Source organism: Anomaloglossus baeobatrachus, chromosome 4, assembly GCF_048569485.1.
Source record: "Anomaloglossus baeobatrachus isolate aAnoBae1 chromosome 4, aAnoBae1.hap1, whole genome shotgun sequence".
NCBI lineage: Eukaryota > Metazoa > Chordata > Amphibia > Anura > Aromobatidae > Anomaloglossus > Anomaloglossus baeobatrachus.
This window is the reverse complement of record NC_134356.1, coordinates 487420441-487433939: the sequence shown is the minus strand read 5'-3', so window position 1 is coordinate 487433939 and position 13499 is coordinate 487420441. Positions and strand designations below refer to the sequence as shown.

Below are 13499 nucleotides of genomic sequence, written 5' to 3'. Positions count from 1 at the left end.
GAGATTAATACATGAAAGATTTTACGTAAAACATTGTGTGGCACTCCGATGTCCCTGAGAAGAGACGTACATAAAGGCCTCTGAGTCTAATGTGCCCATTTTGAGGAAGTGAGTCTTTGTAGTATTTTCCTTTGCCAGGGCAGTCCAAAATTGTGAGGTTCACCAATGCCCCTGCATACAGACGTGCATGAGGGCCTGTAAACCTGAAGTGCCCATTGTAAGGAAGTGGGTCTATTGTAGTATAGCCCTTAGGCAGGGCAGCCAAAAATTGGGAGGCTCCACGTTGTCCCTGGATAGAGACGTGCATGAGGGCCTGTAAACCTGAAGTGCCCATTGGAAGGAAGTGGGACTATTGTAGTATAGCCCTTAGGCAGGGCAGCCAAAAATTGGGAGGCTCCACGTTGTCCCTGGATAGAGACGTGCATGAGGGCCTCAAAACATTAAGTGTCCATTGTCAGGAAGTGGGTGTATTATAGTATAGCCCTTAGGCAGGGCAGCCAAAAATTGGGAGGTTCCACGTTGTCCCTGGATAGAGACGTGCATGAGGGCCTCAAAACATTAAGTGTCCATTGTCAGGAAGTGGGTGTATTATAGTATAGCCCTTAGGCAGGGCAGCCAAAAATTGGGAGGCTCCACGTTGTCCCTGGATAGAGACGTGCATGAGGGCCTCAAAACATTAAGTGTCCATTGTCAGGAAGTGGGTGTATTATAGTATAGCCCTTAGGCAGGGCAGCCAAAAATTGGGAGGCTCCACGTTGTCCCTGGATAGAGACGTGCATGAGGGCCTCAAAACATTAAGTGTCCATTGTCAGGAAGTGGGTGTATTATAGTATAGCCCTTAGGCAGGGCAGCCAAAAATTGGGAGGCTCCACGTTGTCCCTGGATAGAGACGTGCATGAGGGCCTCAAAACATTAAGTGTCCATTGTCAGGAAGTGGGTGTATTATAGTATAGCCCTTAGGCAGGGCAGCCAAAAATTGGGAGGCTCCACGTTGTCCCTGGATAGAGACGTGCATGAGGGCCTCAAAACATTAAGTGTCCATTGTCAGGAAGTGGGTGTATTATAGTATAGCCCTTAGGCAGGGCAGCCAAAAATTGGGAGGCTTCACGTTGTCCCTGGATAGAGACGTGCATGAGGGCCTCAAAACATTAAGTGTCCATTGTCAGGAAGTGGGTGTATTATAGTATAGCCCTTAGGCAGGGCAGCCAAAAATTGGGAGGCTCCACGTTGTCCCTGGATAGAGACGTGCATGAGGGCCTCAAAACATTGTTCCCATTGCAAAGGAGCAGGTCTCCTGTCGTTGTAATGTCCATTCTGCAAAGAATGGGCGAAAAAATTTACCACTGGGGGTATACCTGAAACAAAGGCCTAACTATTGTAACGGTCATCATGGTGGTGCATGAGGAGAAGGAGGAGCAGTCCAGCGATTATCCAAAGTCCAGAAGTGTGTACCCATGGGTGAGTGGAGGTACATGGCAAATTCCCGTTACAAACTTTAAATTCCGCTCTCATTTGCTGGTGGTGTGGTGAAGTTTGACCCAATCCAACCCTTGTTCATCTTGATCAGAGTCAGCCTGTCAGCATTTTCAGTTGACAGGCGGGTGCGTTTATCTGTAATGATTCCACCTGCGGCACTAAAAACACGCTCTGACAAAACGCTAGCGGCAGGGCAGGCCAGGACTTCCAAGGCGTAGAGAGCCAATTCATGCCACGTGTCCACCTTGGATACCCAATAATTGTAAGGCACAGAGGAATGTCGGAGTACAGTTGTTCGATCTGCAAGGTACTCCTTGAGCATCTGGGCAAACTTAGGATTTCTTGTGGCACTACCCCGCACCTCAGGGGCTGTGGTACGTGAGGGGCTGAGAAAACTGTCCCACATCTTAAAGACTGTTCCCCTACCTCTGGCGGATTGGACTTGTGCCTCTCTCGGCTGTACGCCTTGGTTGTCCACTGATTCCTGACCTATGCCACTAGCGTTTTGTGAGGGGAATGCTTTGCCTACTTCCGTGACTATGGCCTTCCGGAACTGCTGCATTTTGGTTGACCTCTCCGCCTCGGGAATAAGAGACATAAAGTTCTCCTTGTAGCGTGGGTCTAACAGTGTTACCAACCAGTAATGATTGTCGGCCAAGATGTTCTTAACGCGAGGGTCATGACACAGGCAGCTTACCATAAAGTCAGCCATGTGCGCCAGACTCTTAACAGCCAGGACTTCAGTAGCCTGACCAACACGATGACTGAACATGCTGTCCTCCTCCTCCTCCTCATCTACCCTGTCCTCTGGCCAGCCACGCTGAACCGAGGATATGACTGGTGTGCATGTCATATCCTCAATTTGGCCGGAGAGTTGCTCCATGTCTTCATCCTCCTCCTCGTCATAGTCCTCCACTGCAGGTTGTGATGAGACGAGGCTGGGCTGTGTGTTATCACCCACACCCACTACTGTTTCTTGCTGCAACTCATCGCGCTCCGCCTGCAATGCATCATGTTTGTTTTTGAGCAGAGACCGTTTTAGAAGGCAGAGTAGCGGTATGGTGACGCTAATAATGGCGTCATCACCACTCACCATCTTGGTGGAGTCCTCAAAGTTTTGGAGGATGGTACATAGGTCGGACATCCATCTCCACTCCTCAGGTGTTATGTGTGGAGTTTGACCCATTTCCCGACGGCTTAGGTGATGCAGGTACTCAACAACTGCCCTCTTCTGCTCACATATCCTGACCAACATGTGCAGAGTTGAATTCCAACTCGTGGGGACATCACACACCAGTCTGTGAGCCGGAAGATGCAAACGGCGCTGTCTGTGAGCCGGAAGATGCAAACGGCGCTGAAAGCCGGCAAGGCCGGCTGAAGCAGTAGGTGACTTTCGAAAATGTGCAGACAGACGGCGAACTTTTACCAGCAGATCAGACAGCTCTGGATATGACTTTAGAAACCGCTGAACCACGAGGTTGAGCACATGGGCCACGCATGGAACATGTGTCAGCTGGCCTCGCCTCAAAGCCGCCACCAGGTTCCGGCCATTGTCACACACGACCTTTCCTGGCTTTAGGTTCAGAGGTGTGAGCCAGTGATCTGCCTGCTGTTTCAGAGCTGTCCACACCTCTTCTGCATTGTGGGGTTTGTCACCTATGCAGATTAGCTTCAGCACAGCCTGTTGCCGCTTCGCCGAGGCAGTGCTGCAGTGCTTCCAGCTTGGGACTGGTGTGGAGGGTAAAGTGGATGAGGATGCGCAGGAGGAGGAGGAGGCTGAAGAGCATGACATTCCTGAGCTGTAGAGTGTGGGTGAAACCCTGACTGAGGTAGGGCCTGCAAACCTTGGTGTGGGAAGGACGTGTTCCGTCCATCGCTCAGACTGGGTCCCAGCTTCCACAATATTAACCCAGTGTGCCGTCAACGAGATGTAGCGGCCTTGCCCACAAGCACTTGTCCACGTGTCTGTGGTTAGGTGGACTTTGGGTGAAACAGCGTTGTTCAGGGCACGTGTGATGTTTTGTGACACGTGGTTATGCAATGCGGGGATGGCACACCGGGAGAAATAGTGGCGGCTGGGGACCGAGTAACGTGGGACAGCTGCCGCCATCAGGTCGCGGAATGCTTCTGTCTCCACCAGCCTAAAAGGCAACATTTCCAGCGCAAGCAGTCGCGAAATGTTAGCATTTAGAACTGTGGCATGTGTGGCGTTGGCAGTGTATTTGCGCCTGCGTTCAAAGGTTTGCTGAATGGATAACTGAACGCTGCGCTGGGACAAGGACGTGCTTGATGATGGTGTTATTTCTGCGTAGGCAACTGCAGGTGCAGGACCGGAGGAGGCTTGTTCGCAGGCAGCATGGACAGGGGATTGGCTCGCATGCACAACCAGCGAAGACGTAGCAGTGACATCAGCAAGCACTGCTCCTCGACTCTGTTGTACTTACCACAAAGTCGGGTGCTTGGCTGACATGTGCCTGATCATGCTGGTGGTGGTCAGGCTGCTAGTTTTGGTACCCCTGCTGATGCTGGCACGGCAGGTGTTGCAAATGGCCTTTTTTGAATCATCTGGAGCCAACTTAAAAAACTGCCAGACTCGGGAAGACCTAACATTTGTACAGGCACCTTGTGTCGTGTTGTTGTTCCGGGGAACGGTTGCCTGACTTCTGCCTGGAGCCACCACCCTGCTTCTTACTGCCTGTTGGGATGCTACGCCTCCCTCCCCCTGTGTACTGCTGTCCTCGCTCTGCATATCCTCCTGCCAGGTTGGGTCAGTTACTGCATCATCCACCACGTCGTCTTCCTCTTCCGCACCCTGCTCCTCCTCCTGACTTCCTGACAATTGTGTCTCATCATCGTCCACCCCTTGTTGAGACACGTTGCCAACTTCGTGAGAACGTGGCTGCTCAAATATTTGGGCATCTGTACATACGATCTCCTCATGACCCACTTCAACATGAGCTGGCAAGAGGCCAGAATGTGCGAATGGAAACGTGAACAGCTCTTCCGAGCGGTGTACTGCTGTGGTCCCCAAGAATTTGGGACAGGACGTGCGAGCGACTAGATGTGGCCCTTTGTTGTGGCGAAATTAGAGCTTGCCCACGACCTCGGCCTCTGCCTGCACCACCATCACGTCCACTTCCTTGTTCCTTGCCAACGCCCTTGCGCATTTTGCAATGCTGTGCGGACGTGTATTCACTAGACTTGTGCGTTATATCCAAGTTTGTGCAAATCGTGCACCTGTACGCTGCCACCGACAGGCACACACGTGCGGTTTTTAAATGAAAGCACGGACGCACTAAGAACCTAACAGGTTTTTAGGAGCGACAATTACTGAGAAGTCTGACACTATCAGCCACTGCTGACTGACGTGTATTATACACTACACTTGTGCGTTATATAATAGTTTGTGAAAAACGCACACAAGTGCACCTGTACGCTGCCACCGACAGGCACACACGTGCGGTTTTTAAATGCAAGCACGGACGCACTAAGAACCTAACAGGTTTTTAGGAGCGACAATTACTGAGAAGTCTGACACTATCTGGACTGTTTTAGACTGTGTACACCAGCCCCAGATATGATGAAGGCTGGTATACGGTCACCACTAGGAATGGCTATATACCCTGCCTGCCTGCCTGCCTGTATACTGCTACAATAGTCCTGACAAGGACTCTTCTGGTCACTAGCCTGTATTCCGACCTGGCTATACCCTGCCTGTATATAGCAACAATAGTCCTGAGAAGGACTCTGCTCCTGTACTCTGACCTGGCTTTACCCTGCCTGCCTATATAGAACTACAATAGTCCTGAGAAGGACTTCTGGTCACACTGTTTGCAGCCCGGCTACGGAAATAACTATAAAGGGCCGCAAACCTTTCCCTGATGCAGCAACCCTCTCCCTGCACTGACTGTCTGGATGGCTGTGAGCAGAGCACAGCGCGCCCGCCGGTATAAAGGCTCGGTCACGCTGTGCGGGCCGGCCAATCACTGCAATTCCACAACTAACAGGGCTGTGGCATTGCAGTGGTCTGCCAGCCAATCCCTGCATGAGGGCTGGCTCTCAAAAGAGCGCCAACATGCAGGGATGAAGACCACGAGTACAGCACGAGTATCGCGAGATTACTCGGTCCCCGCCGAGTAGCCCGAGTACAGTGATACTCGTGCGAGTACCGAGTAGTAACAAGCATACTCGCTCATCACTAATAATAAGGGCATATGTCCCTTTACACACACACATAGTCCGACATCTAAATTATTGAAAATCCATAATTTAACGTTATTTTATGCATAAATATTATAACAGTTATATTTTTAATTAAATTAGCTATTTTATGCATGATTTTAATTAAGATATTTGTTAACATTTTTTCCGTTTTTTTCATAGTGTTTGAATGTTAAAACTTTATTTAGTAGTGTATCTATATTCAAAACGCATCTGACTTTAAGCAATGAAAAAGCAAGTAAAACATGGTAAAAACGCGGCTAAAACGCAAGCGCATTTTTAGTGTTTTTGTGGTCAAAACCAAATTTGACAAAGACAATTTCTGCCAGAGGATGCGTTTACGACTGCAAGAAACTCAACGCAAAGTGCGCACATAGCCTAAAGGGGTGAAAATTTTTTTGTAAGAAAATAAAATTTGCTTGTGTCGCCATTTTTCAAGACTTGTATAGTTTTTATTTTTCAGGATTTGGTGTTGTATGAGGGCTTCTTTTTTTTGTGCTCTGGGTTGATGATTTTATTGATATTATTTTTGGGTAGATAAGATGTTTTGAGCTTTTTTCCCGTTACGGCCTAATTCATTTTATATTTTAATAGATCGTACTCTTATGAATGCAGCAGCATCAAATATGTATATTTTGTTTAATTGTTTTACTTTTATTGTGTCAAAAAGGGGGCGATTTGAATTTGGTTTTTTTTATTTTTTAAAAAACTTTTTCTCACTTTATACCGTATTAATTAGTTTCCTTATGTGACTTGAACCTGCTATGTATAGAAGAAATAACAATTTCCTATCTATACTGGCCACAGGCTGGCATTCACAGGAATATCATAATGACATACACAGGGGTCATCAGCAGACTCACAATTGTTATGAAAACTCATCGCCACCCTGCGATCACATTACGGGCATGCCGATGGGCATGAGGAATGACGTGCTCCCCTCTGATGTGTGTTAAAAGCTGCTGGCAGACCTTGACAGCGGCATTTAACGAGTTAACAGCAATGGGTGAAGCGTGCATGATGGCTGATTAAATCAACTGTTATGTGCAGGGAGTGCTACGGGCTCGGCGTGTGAGCCCACATCAAAGGCAGGGACACTAACTTTGACGTACATGTACTTCAAAGGTAGTGAAGGAGTTAATCATTATCATTGCCCTTGCACATTGAAAACTGACATGGTGAAATCAATTTTGAGATAAAAAAAATTACAAATAAAGATAAAGATGTTTAATAAATAGTTTTGATATTGAAGTAGCAAAAGTTATATCTTACCTAATGGAGAACCATCAAACTGTGTTACTGGAACATCGGGGATATGCCAGAAGCAGAGCTGCCCAGTCGAATCACCAGAATACAATATTTTAAAAAATGGTTCCTTTCTTTCATTCACAAACCCCATGGTACATGAAGAGCTCTGTACAAATATAGCAGCAGGTTAACAAGCAATAATGCTTTTATAATGCACAAACGTTACCTTCCACAGATATTATTGTATTCCACCTTCATATTGTGTAGTATCACCATACGGATTACTAAAGAGGACATTATACCAAATTTCTGTAGCTAACCTGCAGCCCGTATTGCATTGTGTATCCAGTTGATCATGTAAAATTTTGTGAAAAGTTACCGGAAACCTGTAGATTATTACCTAACTCATATATAAGAGGAACATCCATATGTCTTTGGGGGAGGCTGGGAGAATTATGGCTTCTTAAGACTTCCACTTTTTCAATGTACGAGAAAAACAGACCAATTTTTTTGTGTCAGACTTTGATAAAGGCTTGATCAGAGTGTGATTTGAGTGTTAGCAGTTTTTCTCATACATGGAGAACACATTTTCAGGACTCAGATGTCATCCGACGTCAGCACAATATTTTTACGGACCCATAGACTTGCATTGCCGATTGTAACCCTGTGATTGAGATTGGACATGCCTCTGCGATTTTTGCCAATAATCATGGATATGTGACTGGCACCATGGCCTGGTATTAGTTTTATCCATGAAAACCAAGTATTAGTGCTATCTATAGAAACCACAAATAGCACTCGTACGCAAAAATCAGTTGTCTGAATGTTCCCTTATGTAGTCAGATGTCTGACTCTCCCTAAAGACTTTTAAATTGTTCTGTTGATATGTTATTGTTTGTGCAATACAGTTATGTGATTTAGTACAATTCCCGTATTAAGCTGTGGAGATTAGGTAGCTGGGAAAGAAAGGGTTAGCAGCCGATCAGCCCTGGGAGTCGTTGCGTGGAAACTAGGAGGAAGTGAGATCCCGGGTTGAGTTTGTTAGGTTGTGTGAGCACGCTGTATTTTTTGCCATGTTTTTTGTTGCCCAAAACTGCATGTCTTTCCTTCTCCCAGCAAAGTCTATGAGAATTCAAAAATGCTGTGCGCACGTTGCTTTTTTATTGCTCGCAGTTTGGAGTTTACAAAAAAACTGCAGCATGACAATTCTTTGTTGCTTTTTGTCCTGTGGTTTTTAGTCCTGAAAGCCACTTATATCACTAAACAATGCATAAAAAATGCATGCACCAAAAGGCATGTGGATTTTTGTTGTGTTTTCTGGCACAAGGTGCAGGGTTTTTCTGTGAACAAATTTTCTGCAGTGTGCGCACATAGCCTAATCGGAAATCTGTAGTGAGTTGCAGTAGAACAGGAAAGATCACCAGTGTAAAGGTACCTTCACACATAACGACTTACCTGCAATCCCGAAAACGATGCGACCTGATAGGGATCGCAGGTAAGTCGCTGGGAGGTCGCAGGTGAGATGTCACACAGTAAGATCTTACCAGCGATGCAGAACAATATAGATCGCAGTAGCGACCTGTATAACGATCTCAGCAGTCACTGTGATCCTGTTACACAGTGTCAAACACAGCGATGTGTCCTGCCCAGCAGGACATCGCCTTTGAAGAAAATGGCCTGGACCATTCTGCAACGACTAGAGATCTCACAGCAGGGGCCTGATCGCTGGTAAGTGTCACACATAACGAGATCGCTAACGTCACCAAAACGGTGACTCAGCTGCGATCTCGCTAGCGATCTCGTTATGTGTGACAGTACCTTAAGGCCTTGTGCGCACGCTGCGTTTTTACCATGTTTTTACGTGCAGTTTGTGGTCCTAAACTGCATGCATTTCCTTCCCCAGCAAAGTCTATGAGAATTCAGAAAATCATCCCCTAGAAAAGAGGCAGTTCGCCGGCCCCAGCAACGTCGTTAGGCAGGTAAGTTCGTGTGACGGCTCCTAGTGATATTGTGCGCTAAGGGCAGCGATTTGCCCGTGATGCACAAACGACGAGGGCGGGGGCTTTCACAAGCGACATTGCTAGCGATGTCGCTGCATGTAAAGCCCCCTTAAGAGTGTGTTCAGCAGAGATAAGAGAGAGATAGCAATTCTTATAAAATAACTAAAATCACATAGTGACATCAGATCAACTTTGCTGCCGGAGGAACAAGACGGATAGGAGGGAGTCCATTCATTAACACTGAGTACAGCCTAGGGCCAGAATACTGATCTGCGCTTTACAGATCTAGGATATCTACAGAGGAGCGGGCTTATGTCATTTGTTAATTTCCAGACATTTTCTGCAACTATCAACTGTATACCTCTGCATTACACAGAAGGTGAAAACAAAAAGCTATCTATTCCTTATGTGTTGTTCCAGCTCCAACAGCAAAGTTCAATTTTATTTTGTAGCTGGACTGTTGCTTTCCTTGTTTGCAAGCTTCATCTGGGGTTCCTGAGTAACCTGGGATCAGACGACCCAAGGACGATGTTAGTACCTAGTAGCACCCCCTTTTGCAAGTATCATAGCTTATAAACCCTTTTTGTAGCCAACCAAAAGTGTTTGAATTCTTATTTGAGAGATTTTCATCCATTCTTATTTGGAAAAGTCTTCCAGTTCTGTGAGATTCCTGAGTCGTCTTGCATGCACTGCTCTTTTGAGGTTTAGCCACAGATTTTCAATTCTATTCGTCTATTATGGATTTTCACATGTGTTTAGGATAATATCCATTTGTGGAAGCCATCCTCTTTTCAACTTCTGCTTTTTTACATATAGCATTATGTTTGCATTAAGAATTAGTTGGAATTTCATTGAATCCATTCTTTTTTCTACCTGTAAAATGTTCTCCATGCCATTGGCTGCAGAACACCAACACATGATTGATCCACCCCCATGGTTAATGGTTGATGAGATACTCTTTTCTTGAAATTCTGTGTCCTTTTTTTCTCCACATCAATCATTGTGGCCAAAGAGTTATTTTATAACCTCATCGCTTCACAGGACTTGATTCCAAAATACATCATCTTCTTTAGATGTTCTTTTGCATACTTCTGACGCTGAATTTTATGGTAAAAATGCAGGAGAGCTTTTTTTCTGATGACTCTTCCATGAAGGCCATATTTTTGCAGATGTCTCTGAACAGTAGAACAATGTACCACAACTTCAGAGTCTGCTAAATCTTCCTGAAGGTCTTTTGCAGTCAATCAGGGGTTCTGATTTGCCTCTCTAGCAATCCTACGAGCAGCTCTCACAAAAATTTTGCTTGGTTTTCCAGACCTTATCTTGACCTCTACTCTTCCTCGTAACTGACATTTCTTAATTACATTTCAAACTGAGGAAAGGGCCACTTGAAAACACTTTGCTATCTTCTTATAGCTTTCTCCTGCTTTGTGGGCCTCCACCATTTTCATTTTCAGAGTGCTAGGCAGCTGCTTAGAAGAAGCCATGGCTGCTGTTTTTTTGGCACAAGGTTAAAGGAGGCTTGGTTTTTATAAAGCTATGAAATTTGCATCACCTGGCATTTCCTAATGATGATAGTAAACAAGCTATAACCCTAACAGGCTAAATAAGGTCTGAAATCTTGGTCAAAGTTATCTGAGCACACAAATCTCCAAGGGTGCCCAAACTTTTGCATCGGCCCAATTTTTATTTTTTGTAATTTTTAAAATGTAAAAGATGAAAATACTTTTTTTTTTTTTGCTGAAAATGCAAAGGAAATGGGTCATCTTTAACTTTATGCCATTTAGAGATCATTTCATCTTCAACTTGCTTAACTGTTCGCAATAACACGAATTTTGACCAGGGGTGGACAAACTTATAGATGCCACATATATAACTATTTTACATGTTAAAAGTCATAGAGTTGCTGAAAAAGGCTCAAAATGGATCTTTGAATATGGATGTGAACAAAGCTAAGTGTGGAAAGACCCTTAAGGCCACTTTACACACAGAGATAAATCTGCGGCAGATCTGTGGTTGCAGTGAAATTGTGGACTATCAGTGCCAGGTTTGTGGCTGTGTACAAATGGAACAATATGTCCATGATTTTACTGCAACCACAGATCTGCCAAAGATTTATCTCTGTGTGTAAAGTGGCCTTTAGGCTATGTGCGCACGTTGCGTCGTGTCCATGCTGAAAAATCTGCAGCGATTTGGCAGTGCATGTGTGTAGCGTCCCTGACTATGTCAGGGTGCTACAGGGAACTGCATCCTGTCCCCCAAGGTGCAGGACCTACCCCCCATGCTTCCAGGTTCCCATCAACAGTGTCACTGATATCCGCACTACAAATCCCAACCACACCTCACACAAAAGCTGGACAGACACACCAGTGGGTTTGTTAAGTTAGAGCACGGCAGCCCACCTAGGTGGTAAGGCAGACTGGTGGGAGGGGAGGACGTGAGTTGAGTGGTAGCCCTCAGAGAGTGAGGAGCAGGGGAGTTGGAGCTCTCAGGGAGGCAACAGGTTGAGTCACAGACAGTAGTCCGGGACCACAGGAGTCAGGGACCAGTATCAGGAACATTGGACAGGAGTGTAACAGACGCAGTCTAGGACTGTTGGCACCAGAAAGCCCAGCCGCCTTACCGGTACCAAGCATGGCGTGGTACAGGACCCTAGATCAGGGAAGAGCTTCAAGCGCCTTGGTAATTAACCTGTGGAGGAGAGTCTCTTTATGAACTTTCACCAAGAGCTCAGAGATTGGAGGCATCAGCACAATGTGGGGGATAGGGTTCTCCAAAATACACAACCCACTAAAATCTCAAGTGCCAGCCACAAAGAGCACAGCTGCCATACACACGGGTAGCGGAGCCCCGAAAGCTTCAAGCTGAGGGGCCACAATGGTCAATCAATTTGTGCACGGAGGCAGGGCTCCGGACTTACCAAGTGACACTGGTGGGAGCGGGACCTGGACGAGCTCCCCCCGCAGAGACTGCGGTGCCTAGAGACTTTGATTTACCATCTGTGTGAGTGTCTGCTTAATCCACCTGATCCAGCACCATGACTACTGCAATCTGACCCCTGCACACTGCTTTTCAAGGCCAAGCCACCCATTCAATAAATCCCCACTGACCAAGGCCTTCCCTACCTGCGGAGGGACTGACACCTGGCTGCCCCCACACCATCCGCCCCGGTACTCCCTTTGGCAGTGGCGGTACTCCCCTTTACCGCAACCCGCAGGTGGTGTCACGAACATTCATCTCCTGTAAATATCCCCTTACATTTGAAGTGGCCGCAAGCCCCCGGGTCCGGAGACCCTCGAGCCACAGCAACCCCGGAGCCGAGAAGTTCGACTGCTGCAGGGGCGGCACATGTGCGCTTCGAATCGCTGCAGAAACACTGTGTAATGGATGCAGTGTGTCTGCAGAATAAATGCCGATATCATGCGCTCTGAAAGCTGCCTCTCCCATAGACAGATTGGGAGCAGCATCCAAAGCGCACCAAATAAGTGACATGTTGCTTTTTTGAGCGCAGCGATTTGGATCAAAATTTCAGCATGCAAATCGCTGCGCTCTTAAACGCAACGTGCAGATGGATTATGCACAATCTACATAGATTATGCTGGGGACACAGGACACCTGCGTTTACATTGCAGTGCAATATGCAGCATAAACGCATGAAATTACGCAACGTGCGCACATAGCCTTTGAGTATCCAACTGATTGATCTCTTTCCTATTCTCTACATATGTTGGTTGGTATTAAACGTGACCATTATACAGGAGAACGTTCTATAGGGCATTCATGTCTGGCTTAGTTATAAAGGGTCCACCACATATACACCACAGCAGATATAATGGCTCTATCATCACTAAACATGTTTCTGCCATTCAGATATTAAACCCCCTATCTTCTTCCTACTTCAGATGTCCTTTAACAGTTATATATTGAAAGCGTGTTATTACTTTGTCATAGAGATCACATGTTTTCAGCAATTCCAGTTTCTTTGTATATAACCCTCTATTTCTCTTTTATATTTCCTATGGGTGTGTGGTTCTGCTGCAAGTTACGGTCATCTGCTATGTGTTTGTGTTATGGAAACCAGCCTTCTGTTATAGCCACCTTTAAACAAACATCCTAAAAAAAAATCAGCATAATACGCAGCACTTTAACCCTTGTATATATTAAAATTAGCCTAATTGTAGTAAAATATTTAGGGGACTTTTGAAGATAAAAAAGAATACCTCCTCCATCACCCGTGTGGAGCACAGCAAGTGAGGGGTGATTGTTTCTTTTAGTAATCCTCCATCCACCGGATATACACTTTTAGAAAGGCCACTGCAAAAAGAAAGCAACATAAGGCTTTAAAATGACATCAAACATAAAGGTGACTGACGGGGTTAAAATTCTTAGCACCAAAAGAAAAGTTGCAAAGATTGTAACTAATTACTTTTGTGTTCTTGGAAATCATTGCACCATCTGCCCAATCAAGTTCTACATGGGTAATCTTATTTCTTCATCTCCTGCTGCTTCACATAAAGACTGAAGAGTGCCAAACTCAAGCCAAATGTTCTGATG

At 45.9% G+C, this 13499-nt stretch overlaps 1 protein-coding gene across 1 annotated transcript in view; it reads right to left on the bottom strand.

The window, feature by feature from the left end:
- Positions 1 to 13499, bottom strand: part of WDR72 (WD repeat domain 72) — a 426854-nt gene that overhangs the window by 348458 nt on the left and 64897 nt on the right. The window contains exons 8-9 of the mRNA XM_075342738.1: positions 13166 to 13259; positions 6970 to 7111 (exon numbers count right to left, since the gene is read on the bottom strand). Of these exons, the coding sequence (XP_075198853.1) occupies positions 6970 to 7111; positions 13166 to 13259 (236 nt within the window). The remainder of the gene's footprint in view (positions 1 to 6969; positions 7112 to 13165; positions 13260 to 13499) is intronic.